This window comes from Aulonocara sp. 'chitande type north' Nkhata Bay, linkage group LG15, assembly GCF_057382095.1.
Source record: "Aulonocara sp. 'chitande type north' Nkhata Bay isolate Kocher_YH1m ecotype deep benthic linkage group LG15, A_spYH_male_GT1.1, whole genome shotgun sequence".
In the NCBI taxonomy this organism is placed as follows: Eukaryota; Metazoa; Chordata; class Actinopteri; order Cichliformes; family Cichlidae; genus Aulonocara; species Aulonocara sp. 'chitande type north' Nkhata Bay.
In genome coordinates, this window is record NC_141358.1 from 7,429,409 (window position 1) to 7,445,046 (window position 15,638).

At 44.6% G+C, this 15,638-nt stretch overlaps 2 protein-coding genes across 4 annotated transcripts; both read right to left on the reverse strand.

Moving 5' to 3' along the window:
* Positions 1-1,098: 1,098 nt before the first annotated feature.
* On the reverse strand, positions 1,099-5,214 carry LOC147312397 (uncharacterized). The gene is made up of 5 exons (XM_086263725.1): positions 5,071-5,214; positions 3,435-3,764; positions 2,953-3,032; positions 1,964-2,861; positions 1,099-1,860 (listed from the first exon to the last, which is right to left on the reverse strand). Exons 1-5 carry the CDS (start codon positions 5,212-5,214, stop codon positions 1,603-1,605), a joined length of 1,710 nt encoding a protein of 569 aa, XP_086119851.1. The 3' UTR covers positions 1,099-1,602.
* A 3,187-nt stretch (positions 5,215-8,401) lies between these two features.
* LOC147312398 (microtubule cross-linking factor 3-like) lies at positions 8,402-15,092 on the reverse strand. Of its 3 annotated transcripts, XM_086263724.1 has the most exons (9): positions 14,972-15,090; positions 13,854-14,890; positions 13,056-13,280; positions 12,710-12,868; positions 12,326-12,394; positions 11,478-11,747; positions 11,016-11,402; positions 8,869-9,531; positions 8,595-8,733 (listed from the first exon to the last, which is right to left on the reverse strand). In XM_086263724.1, exons 2-9 carry the CDS (start codon positions 14,595-14,597, stop codon positions 8,623-8,625), a joined length of 2,628 nt encoding a protein of 875 aa, XP_086119850.1. In that variant the 5' UTR covers positions 14,598-14,890; positions 14,972-15,090; the 3' UTR covers positions 8,595-8,622. The 3 variants fall into 3 exon arrangements, with proteins under 3 accessions (XP_086119848.1, XP_086119849.1, XP_086119850.1); XM_086263722.1 differs by lacking the exon at positions 8,595-8,733 and adding an exon at positions 8,402-8,531 and having other exon boundaries at positions 11,016-11,747; positions 14,972-15,092; XM_086263723.1 differs by lacking the exon at positions 8,595-8,733 and adding an exon at positions 8,402-8,531 and having other exon boundaries at positions 11,016-11,747; positions 13,854-14,979.
* Positions 15,093-15,638: the final 546 nt, after the last annotated feature.

A 15,638-nucleotide genomic window follows, 5' to 3' on the forward strand; every position in this document is an offset into this window, starting at 1 on the left:
GGAAGAGAGATGTAATTTTGATACCAGACAGAGGAATATTAAGGGGAACTATTGTAATGTGCCTAAAAAAGCAAAATACACACAGACACACACAAATGAACCCAAAAACCACTAAATAAAATTACTTAAAAAAGAAAATGAGTGAGGGGCAAAATTATGTCCCAGATGAGCAGTTGAAACCCAGAATCTAAAGGCATTTCTACCTGAGGAGGCAGAAAAGGAGATAAATAAGCTAAAAGATAAAGAGCTAAGGAGACAGAGAGAGGAGCCAAAACCCCCTTCCTGCTCTTTATTTATACTCCTAAAGACAGCAGGATAAGATTTCTGGCACCAAAACACACGTCACGCTTGCTATTTCTGTCTGAGGTGCCACATAGCACTGAGAGGTTGGGTGACAGGCATGAAATGAAACACAGGCCCAAGACTCTTCCACGCACCAATGCAGCTTTTAAATGACATTTCACACTTCAAATACCCTGTAAAATGGGGCAAAAGGCATAGCAGGGCACGAACATATGTGCATACGTCTAAAAATGATGTTGGTTGGTGCAGAAACTGTGTGATATGAATGCTTTTTTTATGCAATGCAAATGTTCTTTCAGCGCCAGTGTGTAAACTTGTGAGTGTGTCAATGTGTTTCCTTCCTCTGCTCCAAAGCAGGTGTCAGGTGCCCCAGAGGTTGTTGATGGGAGAATGATGAGGTGAGAAACACAAAGCATGCGACGTCATCTCTGCCTGTGCCGCACGCTGAATATCCCGATAACGGCAGGTAACGTAACTGCCCTTGAACGGACGCTGCACGGTGTTTATGTGCTTAACAGCATCATCATTTCACTTTTTTTTTTTTTTTTAAGAACATGATTAAACCCAACAAATCAAAACTGTGTCATATGCCAATCTGGAAGCTGGAAGTAATCACATAGCTTGTTTCAAATAGCTTATGTCACGTTGCAAAGCCGCCTAGCTCTGGACGAGCTGCCATCTCACTGGCATGCTGTGATTGGATATCAGCAGGCATCAGCGGGCAACGTCCTGCAATATGAGCCAATATTAATGGAGTGAGACAATGCAGTCCTTCAACGCAGAGAGAGACGAGTCTTTATGTCAAAGCACTGTCATATTTATTACCAAGAAAAAAAGACATTAAAGGCATATTATAGTCATTTGTCACAGCTGTTATTTCGACATCTTAAATATATTTTGACAATGTGATACAGTACAACACACTGTTGTTGACAGTTAGAGGAGTGGCCGCTGGAAGAACGGAGAACGGTCGATAATACAGCAGCCGTAAGGATCAAACACACGGGCATGCACCCTCAAAACAGGGCTGCATGCTTCGTCACGTTACACAGAAAACACCTGAAATTCAATACAAAAAAAAATAAAATAAAGAAGTTTATAGATACGATGCAGGATTACAACAAAGCCGATATGGTGATGTGTTGGCAAAGTTTAGGCACAGAAGGATTTAAAAGCCACAGCAGCACTGGAGAATGTAGTGGATGTGTTTTATCTCACAACAAAAACGAAGCGCTCTTGTTTGATAGAAATTATTTACAAAAAAAGAGGAAGGGAACAAGCTCAGTTCGAATGGAACTATTACATAATGACGGTCTCAGTAGGAAGAGAGTAAGAAATAAGAAGCCGGTGCTTCATGGCAGGGCTTGGGGTTCTGGTCATGGGGCTAGGGGGGTGAGTGAGTGGGCTTGGTGGGCGGTAGATTGGGCCTGAGGGGGCGGTGATTCTGGCAGGAGGGGTGCGGCTGGCCCATCTGGAAGGAGGTCGCTGGTTGGCCGGCCGTGCAGGGCGAGAGAAGCTCTTCTTAGGCGTGGCTGGTGACAACTCAGCTTGGTTTGTCTGGTTACAAACACAGTGGTACGCGTGTTAGGGTGTACTACAGTTTTTTTTTTTTACAGGTTTATCAAATTTATAGTAAAAAAAGAAGCAGAAATTTACCTACCTGTTGTGGCTCCTGTCTGTAGGGTTTGTATCCTGTTCTGGGATTGGAGCTGTACTCGTGTTGGATCTCCAGCATGTCCAGCAGTTCAATGAGTCCTTCATCCCTCAACTGGCCATAACGAGTCGACTCCTGTCCTGATAACATTCCCCTATGGATTACAGAGGGAGCACTTGAAACCCTGTGCTCCATTTTGGGCTCCGCTTGCTCCACTGTAGCCTTTCTTGATTTCTCTCGAGCCAGTCCTCCATCTCTGTCTGCCCCACTGTGAGCTCTGGGTCTAATCTTTGGGCTCCCTGCCACCTGTGATCTCCTCTGAGACTGCTGGGGACCAGACTGGGATCCTTTGGAACTGCTGTACCCTCCTCTTTGATCCTTGTAGTTCTGCCTTCCAGGGTCTAATGCTAACCCCCGATCTTGGCTGGGCTCTATCTCTGCTGTCAGCACGTCAGAATCCGTTTGGCACTTCTGGGTAGGCACGCGGGTGGGCAACCTGCCGGCGACTGCAGCGGCTCCCAGAGTTCTGCGCTGACAGCTGGGAGTGGGACACTTTCCTTCTGGAGCTTGCCCCCGATGGGTAACCACTCCAGATTCTGTCAGCATTTTACCTTCATTCTCCTGCAGCATGGCTCCAAACTTCCTGAGAACAGAGGGGCTGCTGCATTTCCTGTCACCCATGACACCTGCACTGAAGGACTTCCTGTCCAGAGCGGGAGATTCTGCAGTCCCTTGGAGTTGCGAGCGTGCTTGCGCAGGAGCATCCCTTTGTCCAAGAGGGGGCTTGGCTGAGTTTTCTTTGTTGGGGGAACTCTCTCTGCAGGGGGAGTTTCTCATGTGAGACACTCTGTTCTTTCTGTTTTCAGTCTCCTCGAAACTGCCGAAAAACTGTTCTTTACCAAGCCTGGTTCGGCACAGAGAAAATAACTCAAAACAAGGCACAAAAATCCTCTCAGACTATAAAGAGTTGATGAAAAACACATACAGCCTCTTACCTTTTATCTCCAGATCCTCTTTCAATCTCACCCTGGCATGCAGCGATGTCCTGGCTCACTTTGATTGTGTCACTGAAGCGCTGAAAGAGATCAGAAGTGACATAAAAATAACCCTGTATCACCCTGTGCTGTTATATTTGCTGGAAGATCATTGGCAAGGTACCCTTTACTGTATCTTTACCAAAACTGAACCCCACCACTCGATATAGCATAGCTCAATCTATTCTTATCTACTGTACTTTCATGTTGCACTTGGCAAGTTGGCTTTCTTCTCCACTGCTGTCAGGTACAGGGACAGAATGTGAAACTAGCCCCTATCTGGCAGCTTGTCTGTGTAAGCAGACTTACAGGGAACTGTAATCAATATGCTCCTGACCAAAGCCCTACTTATACTTTTACTGATCGGGTTCCTTCGGGCGTGCAAATGCCAACGACATGAGGCACATGGAAGGGAAATAAGAGAATTTATTTCCTCTACTTACCACGTGGCGAGCTCCATTGTTCTTCCGGCCCATTTGTTTCCCTGCCCCCAAATAATCCTGCAGCAGGTCGCCAATCTCTGAGACGCTGTTGGCGTGGCAGAAACCGTAGCCGTTCTGATGAGACACAGGGTAGCTGTACCCACTGGAGCTGCAGCCGTTACTATAGTGATGTGGCACAGTTATAGCTCTAGTGTGGCTCTCTCTGTGATGGTCAGGCACAAAAAGGCCATTGCCATGGTGACCCAGGCCACACTCCAACGGGGTGCCATTTTTCTGGTTGTCAGCGGCGATATCGTTTGCTCCTCTGCGGGCCTGAACTTCATTGTACAGCTGGAAAGCAGCGATATTAATGATTACAAAACTACTTTAAAATCTAACTTAGATTTCTGACAAGCTCATAATACCATTACACACATGCACCTGTTTCAATTTGCATCTTTGTAATGTGCAATACTTTGGTATCCTTTTTCAGACAGTGTGTGTGTGTGTCCAGCATATCTGTCAGCACATCACAGTTTAATCAGCTTGTTAACATTTGTCTGCATCACTGCTCCAACAAAGCCAAGAGGTTGTGTCAGTTTGTGTGCTGCCAACAGTTTATTATGGAGCACAAACACACATGTTACTCCAATTAACACACACTCTAGGGGCCACAAAAGCTCCTCACTGAAAACACAACATGTACCACACGTGGTCATGTTGAGAGATAACTGATACATCTTTCTGGGAAGAAAAAACAACAACAAAAACAAAATAACTCCACTTTAAATTAAACATCGAGACCATCATTTATCACAAAATCAATCTACTGAATTTTACTTTTGCACTTCCACACCAGTAGGTTGTAGTATTAGTAAGTACAATTTACACCCACTGACCCAGAGTCTGTAGAAATCTGCACGTATCTATTCAGTTAACACTGCGTAGATACATCGACTGTTTGTGCTGATGCAATGTGTGATTAAGGATCAATTTTGGCTAAATTTAACCTGAGATTGGTGCAGTTCCTCAAATGACCACTTGAGGCTGCGACCAAAAGTTAATCCCCATAGACCACAGGTGTCGAACTCCAGGCCTCGAGGGCCGGTGTCCTGCAGGTTTTAGATGTGTCCTTGATCCAAGACAGCAGATTTAAATGGCTAAATTACCTCCTCAACATGTCTTGAAGTTCTCCAGAAGCCTGTTAATGAACTAATCATTTGATTCAGGTGTGTTGACCCTGGGTGAGATCTAAAACCTGCAGGACACCGGCCCTCGAGGCCTGGAGTTTGACACCCCTGCCATAGACCCATGTTGAACTGCACAACTGTAGAGCAAAAATAAATATGTTTTATCAAAAGCTGATATACACCTTCAAGAAAACTGCACACGATCCCAGTACAACCCACCAGTCACATGAAATGTCCAAATTTGCCTTTCATTATTCATTAATGCACCTTGGTAATGCTAGCAAGCATGGTTAGTGACGCCAAAGGTCAGTTTGGCTCCACAACAATACAGCGATGATCACAATACTAAAGCTGAGGTTTCAAAATGCATGTCCACAAGCTAACGGGTGACATCACAGTGGCCACTGCCATATTTTATATACAGTCTGTACATTTAAAAGTCCTGCATTGTTTATGTAACGTCTCACCTCTTCGATTTTCCTCTGGATGTCCTGCAGCTGGTCCTCCCACTCCTGCATCTCCGAGTCGAAGTTGTCCATCAGCTCTGGTCTCTCTTGCCCCCAGCCACAACCACTGTGCTCAAGCCCTCGCTCCAGATCTATAGCTGCCATGACAGGCTGCTTAATAGCCAGACACTCTTTCAAATGACTTCCCCCCCCTTTCACTTTTCGGTCAAAGGTCACCAAAGGGTTGCAAGCAAGGGGCAGAAGGATTAATGGCCTGGAAACACTAAAAAGTCAAAGAAATAGAAGACAGACAACAAGCGTTGTTGATTAATTTCAATGTGTTTCAATGTATTTCTATATAAAGTAGCCCAAAATCTGGTTTTGTTTCTGACACTGAAATCAAAAGGCTGATCAACCCATTTCTACTTTTTCAGTCAAGGCTTTTTCATCTGGGTTTGGCTTGAATACTTCTATCCTCGGGAAGGTCAGATATTTACAGCTGCATTTGGAATTCTTCACCAATAATTGCAGGCATGTTAGAACTACCAATGCAGCACGTGTAGACAAAACTATTACACGACAGTGCCACAGCCATCTGTTTCAACTCTTGGTCAGTTTGACCTCCAGCCTGACCGGGCATTTCAAAGAAAAAACATTTCACGCATGAATCAGAGTGCCCATGTGCACACATGATGTCACCTGTTAGGCATTTTGCTCTATCCACCCTATATCCTACACCCACCTATCATGTTTATACTGATAATCATTACAATAAGATTTGCTAATTTAAAAAAAACATAAATGTACAAAAATTGCAAAACTGTGACAGAGTCTATTAGTAAGAAGGTTTAAAAAATCATTATCTCTTCTGCATCTGACCTTTAAAGAACCACTTAAAATCCTACTTGAGCTCAGTGCTTCTTAAGTGGGGCTTAACATTAAAAACGTCCTCCTGGAGATTAAACTGCGGAACACCTCAGATGCACCCAAGACGGCGAGCCAGTTCCCTAAAACCAGCCAAGAGCAAGAGCCTAACTGCTGTGGTAAACTGAGACAGCAAGGCTTCTCTGATGTTGTTGTTGTTGATGATGCCGCCACTCAATATTACAAGTATCCTGGTAGAAAATGCCCGAATTTACCAGCCACTTCCCTCCCATCTGTGATGTAAGAGTAGAGATATTAATAATCTTGTAACTATGCATAGTAAAGTGACTGCACGTCCTGTGGACAGGGGAGAGGCACAGGGGAACAGAAAGTATGCCCGACACTAAGCCAAAAGAAAAATGATCAAACTGAACATGACTCAGAATAAATCTTTAAAGAAAACAAAAAAATCATGTTATTATTTTTTCAATTTTCATTTTGTATATGTTGATAATTAAAACTAAATAAAATAAAATAAAAAAGTTTCCCACTTTAGTAATTTACAGCTTTTCTTACCTACCTCTACGTAAAAGTTATATCTGCCCTCGGGTGTAACTCCTCAGTCTAGTCCCTGGTCTCTTCGGTCCTTTCAACCGTTCCTGCTCGCCAATTATTTTCAACTGCCCTCTCTCCGCTGCGCCCCCCTCGCTTTTGCCTCCACTGTGTTACGTAAAAAAAAAAAAAAACCTCAGGGGTTGAATTTAAAGGATCCCCTTGTCCTCCTCCTCGGGGAGCGTTGAGCTAAAGGGTAAACAACTTCTGTTCCAGCCGGGGTACCCACACTTTATACCGCTCCCGGGTGTTTACGTGGGGCGGAGGTCAAATATCATATTGTCAAACTTATTCCAGCATTTGAAGTCTCGATGGGACAAACTGTCGTCACCAGCATCCCTGCTATAATTACCGGGGCTCGCGGAGAGAGGGGAAAGTGTTTACATAGCTATTTCAGCTGCTGCGGTCTCTCGACCAATCAGCTTCTCTGTTGCTACTCTGCTTTCGGACGCTTGGGCAGATTTTGCCTTGTGACCGTGCCCAGCTTGCAAATCATTTTTCCAAGGGATGCCAAATGAGTGCGTGTGACACTGTGAGTAATAATGTGTCACACGGAGTAATATCTTTATTGGAGACAGTCACAAAAACACAACAACAACACACAAACAATAATAAAAATAATAATACAGCATTTACATCTAATTTGTAGAGATTTAATATTTAATATTAAATCTTTAAATTTAATATTTAAAGCTTTAATATATATATATATATACATATATATATATATACATACATATATAAAATACTTCAAACTAACAATCAAGCCACACACTCACTAGAGGTATCACATTATTTATGCTTCAAATGGTGCAAAGAAGTAAAATATGCACACTCTCATCCATGTCCTGGAGTAACCTAAAGCTGTGACTCATTCTGCTGTGGTGAACATCTGAAGACAGTTGCTACTGTTCATCTGCCACGCCATCAATTACTAATAGCAACCCCTAATCAAGACCCTGTTGGGAATTTTGGGGTCCTTGACCCCTTCTTATGGTGATGATCAGAATTCCTTCCAGTGTGAAATCAGCCTTAGTCTTCCACCTGTTGTGTTCCCAAATGAATAATTAAGCCCTTCAGGAATTCAGGGGTGGGACAGAAACAAACTTTCACCTTACTTTACTTTGAGGCAACAACAACAGCAGGGCGGCACAGCAAGTGTTGTTCTACAAATTAAAGACGATGTCGCTGCCGTCAAGTCCTGTTACAACAGCTAATGTACTAAGTAGCACTAAGTGGTTCAGATTGCATCCAGTCAGAATAAAACCTATATGACCAAACTTTCATTTTGGCTTAAACAAGTTCCACACAAATATGCCAACATATCTCCGTTGGCTTTAAATCCACAGCTATTACCCGCACAGTGAGGAATGAACTACAAAAAAACTGGACTATTTATTATTATGATTCAAACAGGCACACATCTTAAAATGTCCACACACACAAACACACACACAGGACATATTATATAACTGGACTCTTTGATGATGTCTGTCGTGCTGCAAGTTTGTACTACAATAAGTCTCTGAGGTGGCTGTTTTTAACCCCGTGGACACTTCCAGTGCTTACAAATGAAGCCTACGAGGAGTTGCAGCTCCTCAGATGGCCATCTGAGACTGAAACTACATCCCCGCTGTCCGCTTCATTAAAATGCTTAATTGCATTTAGCAGAAATAGACATTTTTACAGTCCAGTTGAAAACAATTTTGTTCTCTGTAAGACAAATTTTCCTATTTATGACAACTTAGGGGCGTGAATTATTATTATTATTATTTTTGCAATTTAACCGTTTAAACATCACTAAGGCTTAAAATTAAGCATTATTATGTTAGAGTTCCACTCGCTATCTGCAATGTGTAACCTGTCTGTAACTTACCGTCTCGAGCGTCTTATGCAGATGGCGATGCGTGATGATAATGCAGATTCCAGTGCTGAAGCTGGCCACACTTCCTCCAATGTGAGTGCAACCTCGGTAAGTGCTGAGCTTTTACTGTGCTGTCGGTTACCTTGGCAACAAATGATGCGGGGATGGAAAGAAAAAAAATCAACGGAGGGAAAACAAACCAAAGGATGACGTGTGTTAAAGGGAGGTGTGCATCACAGAACAAAGAAAAGAGTGAAAAGAAAGACGAGCTTGAAGATGGTGGCGTAAGAGAGGGATGAGAATAACACGAGTATGAGGATGAGTAAAATGATTGGCTGGAACATCTGGGAGAGGGAGGAGCGGCAAACCGACAGATGAGAAACACGGGAGTATGGATAAAGAGAGAAAAAGGAAGAAATACAGTTAACTCTCGAGGATATTTTACGTGCTCACATGAGATATTTCAGTTCTATTCTCACCGACAGCGGCTCCTCTGACTCCCTGTCCTCTAGCTTCGGCACTTCCAGTCTGTCTATGAAGGCCTGCAGTTCCTTACGAAAGGCTTTCATCTGGGCGTTAATGCGATATAGCAGCTCATGTTCCCTGATTCTGCTCCCATCTTCTTCCCCACCCTCCTCGCCGGACCTCCCGAACATTAAGTCGCCATTTGAAACGTAGACCCTCGCCTCCGAGATGATGGCCGCAGTATCGGCGATGAGCCTATCAATGGTGCGAACGAGCCTCTCTGCTTCCACGCGGATGTCTATCATCTGCTGCCGCTCACGCAGGGTGCACCGGCCACCAGGCAGGAAGCGGGATAAGGCGGAGGAGGCGGCGCCCTCTGGCCCAGTAGGGGTGTAGAGGCCCCGGGTGGGCGTCAAGCAGCGACTGCTGCCGTTATTGTTTCTCACCTCATCTGAGTCACTTTCCCCACCAACAGGACCCTCGCGTTTGCGGTGAGGAGGGAGCAGGCGGGATGAGGTGGAGTCCTCGTCGCTCTCTCGGCGACCACTCGTCGTGCCACCGGCATCGCTCTCTGCATCGCTGTCCCGTGGGCTCGGCCGCAGGGAGAGATGAGAAGCCAGATCGTAGCGTTGCATGTTGGAGAGGAGCACTCGGTTCTCATACTGCAGCTGCATAACCTGATGGGAAGAGGCGGAGAGAGATGAACTGTTTTAAGATGTTTTGGCGAAGCAGTGACCTCTGGGGTGGACAGATAAAACTATAAATTGCAGGCTGGTTCCAAAAGCAAGTCAATCCTCATAGGCTGCAATGTTAAAATACCAGGCTTTGCAGCAGGATCGAACATGTTACACCCTGGCACAAAAAATGATTTGGGACTTTATGGGCAATTTTCCCCTGTTGTAAAAACTGTTCAGTTATTTTACCCACTTAAAGTTATGCAGAACTGTGAAAGGTGCATGTAAAACTGTCTTGTCTTTCCCTCGCTCTGTATCTCTCACCCTACATCTCTCTGTATGTCTTGAGTCTCTTGAGTTTTTGTGTTCGTGCTACTTCCTGTCTTATTTTGATAGTCCTTGTCTCATGTTCATTGTGTCAGTTTTGCTTTCCCTATCTCGTTATGTCTAATTTGTTCCTGCTGTGTTCCCATGTGTTTCCACTTCCCTGATCACCTCTCAGTGTACGTATTGTCTCAGTCCTTTGTCTGAGTGTCTGTCTGTCTTCCCCTGTGTCTCTCAGGTTCTATGGCTGAGTCTCAATTCAGGGGCTGCATCCTTCGGAGGCCGCATTTGAAGGCCAATTACGTCACAGCAATGCAATGAAGGCTGTCCCAATTCGAAGGCTGCTCCAAATGCGGCCGACAAATGCGTCGTTCATTTCCCTGAATTTGAAGGATAGGTCGGGACTATCCTTCGTGGCCCAACCTATCCCAGAATTCATAGCGCGGCCCAGCCAATTCCAGTTTCCAACAATGGCGACAGCTACTTTGTTGTAATATTATTTTTATTACTCTTTGCAATACTGTATTAATTAAATTAGTATTTCAAATATTTTTATAATAATATAAAAATAGTTTTCATGTGCGGCAATGGATTAGGAGCGCGGCTAAAGTAGCCCCTAAATTGAGACACAGCTTATGTTTCCAGTGCTTCCCATGTTCTAGTGTCTTTCCCAGTTTAGATTTCAGTTCAGTTTCCTTATTTTGTACTGTTTTGCCAATCAGCCCGAATAATCTGCTCGCCTTTTGTTATAGTTCTGTTCCTGCTTACATTGTCTGCAAATAGGTCCTCACTCTCTGCTCCACAAAATCTGCTGCTGCAGATCATAACAAAAACCCAACTGATTTACCAAGCAGGCTGATACTATCGACTGATTTTAAATGTTTGCAGATCTATCAGCATCAATATTTATAGTAGCCAATAAATGAAAGCTAAAAAAGAGAGGAAAGAAGAGATGAGAGGGTACTCTTAGAGTACCTTCCCCGATGGCAACACACGTATTTGGAACCACAGACTGTTAGGGAATTGTGTTTGTGGACTCTCAGTCTTGGGAATGAGTTACTAATTAATACCTAAATGCATATATTTACACTAATTATAAAAGCATTAAATGAATTACATGGATCAGCATCTTATATTATGTCAGTGTTTAACGCCTTTCTTACCTTGCCACTTAGATCATTAATCTGCAGTCTTGCAGCTTTCAGCTCCTCCTGGAGGGCTTCTGCCTTTGCTCCATCAATGCCTGCTCCTCCTGTAACTCCTCCTCCTCCTCCATGCCTGGCACCTCCTTCATGAGTGCCAGCTTTAAAGCGTAACTTGTTCAGCTCAGCTGTCACCCTCTTGTTCTGTTCCTCAGCATCAGCCAGGTTTCTCCTCAGGAGCTCTGCCTCGTCCTCCACCAGCTGTAGCTGTTGTCTGAGCTCTGTCAGATCATCCCCCAGGCCTCGGCCTGCGCCCGGCCCACCTGTCGCTCCACAACCCGAGCCTCCACCGCTCTCTCCTTCTCCACGGAGGTCATCAAGCTCAGCCCTCAAGCCACGGTTCTCAACCTGTAAGGAAAAAGGGAGACGGGTGCAAAAATCACATGATCTTTCATTCAGAAATTTCACACAGTCTGCTCTTACCTCTAACTCAACTATCTTTCTCCCGAGGATGTTGGCTTCCTCCTCCACCAGCCGAAGGCGTAGCTTCAGCTCTGACTCACGCGTGGTGGGTGGCCCCCCAGCCTCCCCTTTTGGGTGGGTACTGTCAAGTTCTCCATAGAACGAGCGGTATTTCTGCAGCTCTTGCTCTAGCCGGTCCTTCTCCTTGTCAATCTTGGCTGTTTTCTTCCTCATAAGCACAGCCTCCTCTTTGATGAAAGCTAGTTGGCACTTCAGGTCCTCATTGTCCTCCTAAAACACAAACTGTATACACTCAAGTGCATTGAATTTGTTAAATTGTTAAGAAGGCTGGTTTCTGCATTGAGACCTAAGACTTAAGATTAAAGTGAAGAGCAGATTTTTTAGCCACAGTCTTTCTGAGCCAGACGGTTATCTCTCGTCGGACTCAGCGGATTCTTGGCATGTAATAAGTCTAACAAAATTGCTCCAGCTCTGCAAACCCTCAGCTTTCACTAAAACTTTGTAGCTGGAAGTGAAAAGCCAAACATTTGACACAACAGGATATCACAGAAGCTCATACGCAAAATCTCAGGTTGGACCCTGAGAGTTTGCAGGGTAAAAGCTGTTTATTCTTTGGCCTGACTGCTCAATACATGGGCAGGCTGTCTCCAGGCTGAAGTGCATGTTTAAAAATAGCTGATACAGGACTAAATATTCACACATCAGTTCACATGAGACTGCACATTTTCCTAAGAGAACTACCTCCTAACAATTATCTGCATCAGTTTAGGCAAGGTAAGCATTTATGCCAAAAATGTATAAATATACACAAAATAAAATAATTATTTTTAATCATAACAGCATCTCACCTCAGTGGGAGTCTGTGCTGCTTTCTTGTCACTCTTCTGGACGTCCTTGCTTCCTCTTCTCTTTTGAGACTATAAGAGGACATTGCAATTGAAATTAAATTATGACTTCTTAATGTATTTATGAGTATACTTGTATGCGTACACTTACTGGCCACTTTGTTAAGTATACCCACTCAACTGCTGATTAAAGCAAATATCTGTTCAGCCAATCACGTGGGAGTAACTCGGTGAATGATCAATGCGACCTGCTGAAGTTCAACTCAGGTATTACCTAATGAAGTTGCTGGTCGATCATTTAATATTCATATATGTGGACATTTATGACACATTACATTTAATGCTCCTCTGATATATGGTGATGGATGTGGGGAAGCGTTTACACACCTCTTTGGTTTTTTCTAGTTCATTCTGCAGGGCTTGTTTGGTCACTTCCACCTCTATGAGCTTCTGTCTCAGCTTTTCGTTCTCCTCCTCCGTCTTAGTGCGTTTCTCCTCCACTTTTTCCAGCTCATGGTGGAGCCTCACAGACACATCCTTTGCTACCTGTAATAATCATAACCTGAACCTGCTGTTTTGGAGAAATAACTAATAATCTGTTATACTTGATTTTTGCTGCTGTAAAATGCATAATAATTGAACTAACGTGATGGTTCGTATTAGCCTACATTAAAACCTCCCATACATAACATATTAACCTTAACACACAGAGTCATCTCCTCCCCTCCCCTACCTTTAGGTCCTGCTCCAGACTCCTGAGCAACTCTTCATCGATCTCTCCTGTCTGGGCGTAGCGCAGCCTCTTCCTCTCAGCCTTCCGCAGACGATACTGCAGGATTCTGCAGTTTTTATTGGCTCTCTCTAGCTCACGCCTCATTTCCTGGAGCTGGCAAGTGTCTTCTTCATAGAAAGTGTCTCGCATCTCGTCCATCTCAGCCCTCATTTCTTCAATCTCACACTAGCAGAATCATAGCAGACAGAAGATGTGATTGCTACATGTGTCACACTGACAGCAGGAGGTGTATATACTTCGAAAACAGGAGATTTTATTGATTCAGAGTCTGACTAGTAGCTCCAGACGTATTACAGATTTTCAGGTTCAGGTTAAAATATACAACCTGAAAAAAAATCATTTTCCAGATGTGAGTCTGATCATCTTTATTACTCCACAGTTCATTTCAGGGATATATAAATGCAACATTGCAAACATATGAATTCCAGCTGTGGCATTGTGGGTAGTCCCTTCTAAACACAAGATATAATCGATCCGTATTAATCAATAGCATCAGGATCGATATACAGTTACAATAGCGAATGCGTTTTCACTGAAGACAGAGAGCCTGTCCTACAAACATAATCGACCCCATATGCTATCTGTCATTTCATGACAATTAAGACGTTTCTGAATTGTGTCATTCTAATATGATTTCACCTCTTTAGCATTGGCCTACAATTCAGGTTAGGTGAGATTATGTATTTTAAAGTATTTTAATTTTATTTAAAAAAATGTTTTTGTTAAAGTCTATCAAACCTTGAGATCTTCGTTTTCCTCCAGCAGCCTCTCCATCTCCTCCTCCAGGGCCTGGTCCTGCTGTGTCACGGACCCCGCCTCTGTCGCCTCTGCAGCCCGCTCCGGCTCTTCCACGGCGGTCTCCGACGTCCCAGTGCTGTCCGCTTTGGCTTGCATCTTGGCTCCCCTCCTCTTGAGTCTCTTCTGCAGGTGGAAGTGAATCAGCTCAGCCTGTAAGCATCGCCCTTTCCACAGACCCAAACCGAGGCCCGCTCCACAGGCCGCGGACACGTCGGTTCTCTTCCCGTGTCCGCTTCTCTCAGCTGGCTTCCTCTCCTTTTCTTTCAGCGAATAAGCTCTGCCGGAAAACAAAGGCTGTGTGGAGTCACCTTTAAAGCGGGTTAAGGCAGAGCCTAGAGTCGGTACAGGGAAATCTGCCGGATCTTCCTCGACAGCATCCGCCCTGTTTGGTCTGACAAGCTCAGCTTCAGCACCATCCGGGTGAACAGCTGCCCCTCCGCGGCTCTCGGGCTCCCTCTCCCTTCTGTCTGCGGTGCTCAGGCTGTCCCTCAACCCAAGATCCCCGCTTCTCCGTGCACGATCAGGAGGCCTGGAGCTGCCCGGGTGTCTGGGAACAATCTTTAATGCCCCCTCCTGGGCTGTAGCCGGCGAGGGAGCCCGGTGCTGCCTCCTCCTCCTGCCTGCGTTGTTGTCTGCCGGTGCTGTGGAAGAAGGATCTGCAGCGCCGCTCACGGTCGGCTTCATTTTTTCCACCTCAAGTAAACTCCACGCACACGCTGCATTTGCGTGCTTTTATAGATGAAAAACGAAGCAGCCCTACAGAAGGATTTTCTAAAAATCTTAGCCTGACTGAAACATGAGCAAAACATTCATAAAAACTCTAAAAGTTCAAAGTTGCCTCCAGTGAGCCACTAGATGTCGCTATTGTGCCGCTGCTGTCAGCGCCCCTATCCTCTCATCCCAAACCATATGCATATGACCCGAAAGCTTTACGCACAGCCAGTGAGGGCGGGGAACACATGAGCGGTGCCACGACTCTGTAAAAGTATTAAAAACAATAATAAAACAAATGCGTTTTAACATTTATTTAGAATTTTACATAGTGGCTGAATCCTTACCGCGGACCTCTGAGAGAGGAGACGCTGACACGGGGTACCACCAGGCACTGCAGGGCAGGGGCACGGGGGCGTAAACGTTATGGTGGACGTCAGAACAGGAAGTAAAACAGCCTCTCCCGACAGCCTCGTGCTTATAGACATATCCCACTCTCTTCCTCTGTCTCATATTCAGAGCATTATATTGTTGTACTACAATATGTTGCACAATGTTAACAAGAATGTAAGAAATAGACTACTCTTGGTTGGTTTGAATACAGTCCACTTCACTGATACTGAAACAGGCATCGATTTCTGGGGCTCCAGTTTGCTGAAAGGGCTGGTGTAATCCTCCAGTGGGTCCAGCTGCAAAGGATTCCTGACACATCCAGTCCTGCTGTTATTTATTACTCCTTTTTACTTGCAGTATTGTGTAAAAGTCTCAGTCAACCCATAATTTCCTTTTATTTTGCCTCCAAAAAGCTAAAATTGTATCTTTAGGCACTTATTGCTAGCAGCCCATTGCAAAAACACAGAAGTTGTTCCCATTTGCTTAGTTGAATCTGTGAAAAGTGCCAATGATAACCACATTTAACGGACATAAAATTATACTTTTGCACCAACAAAGTGATTCCCAAAGAACTATTTGGCAAACACTTGCTATATCTCTTCATGGTGCGCAGTTGTGCTT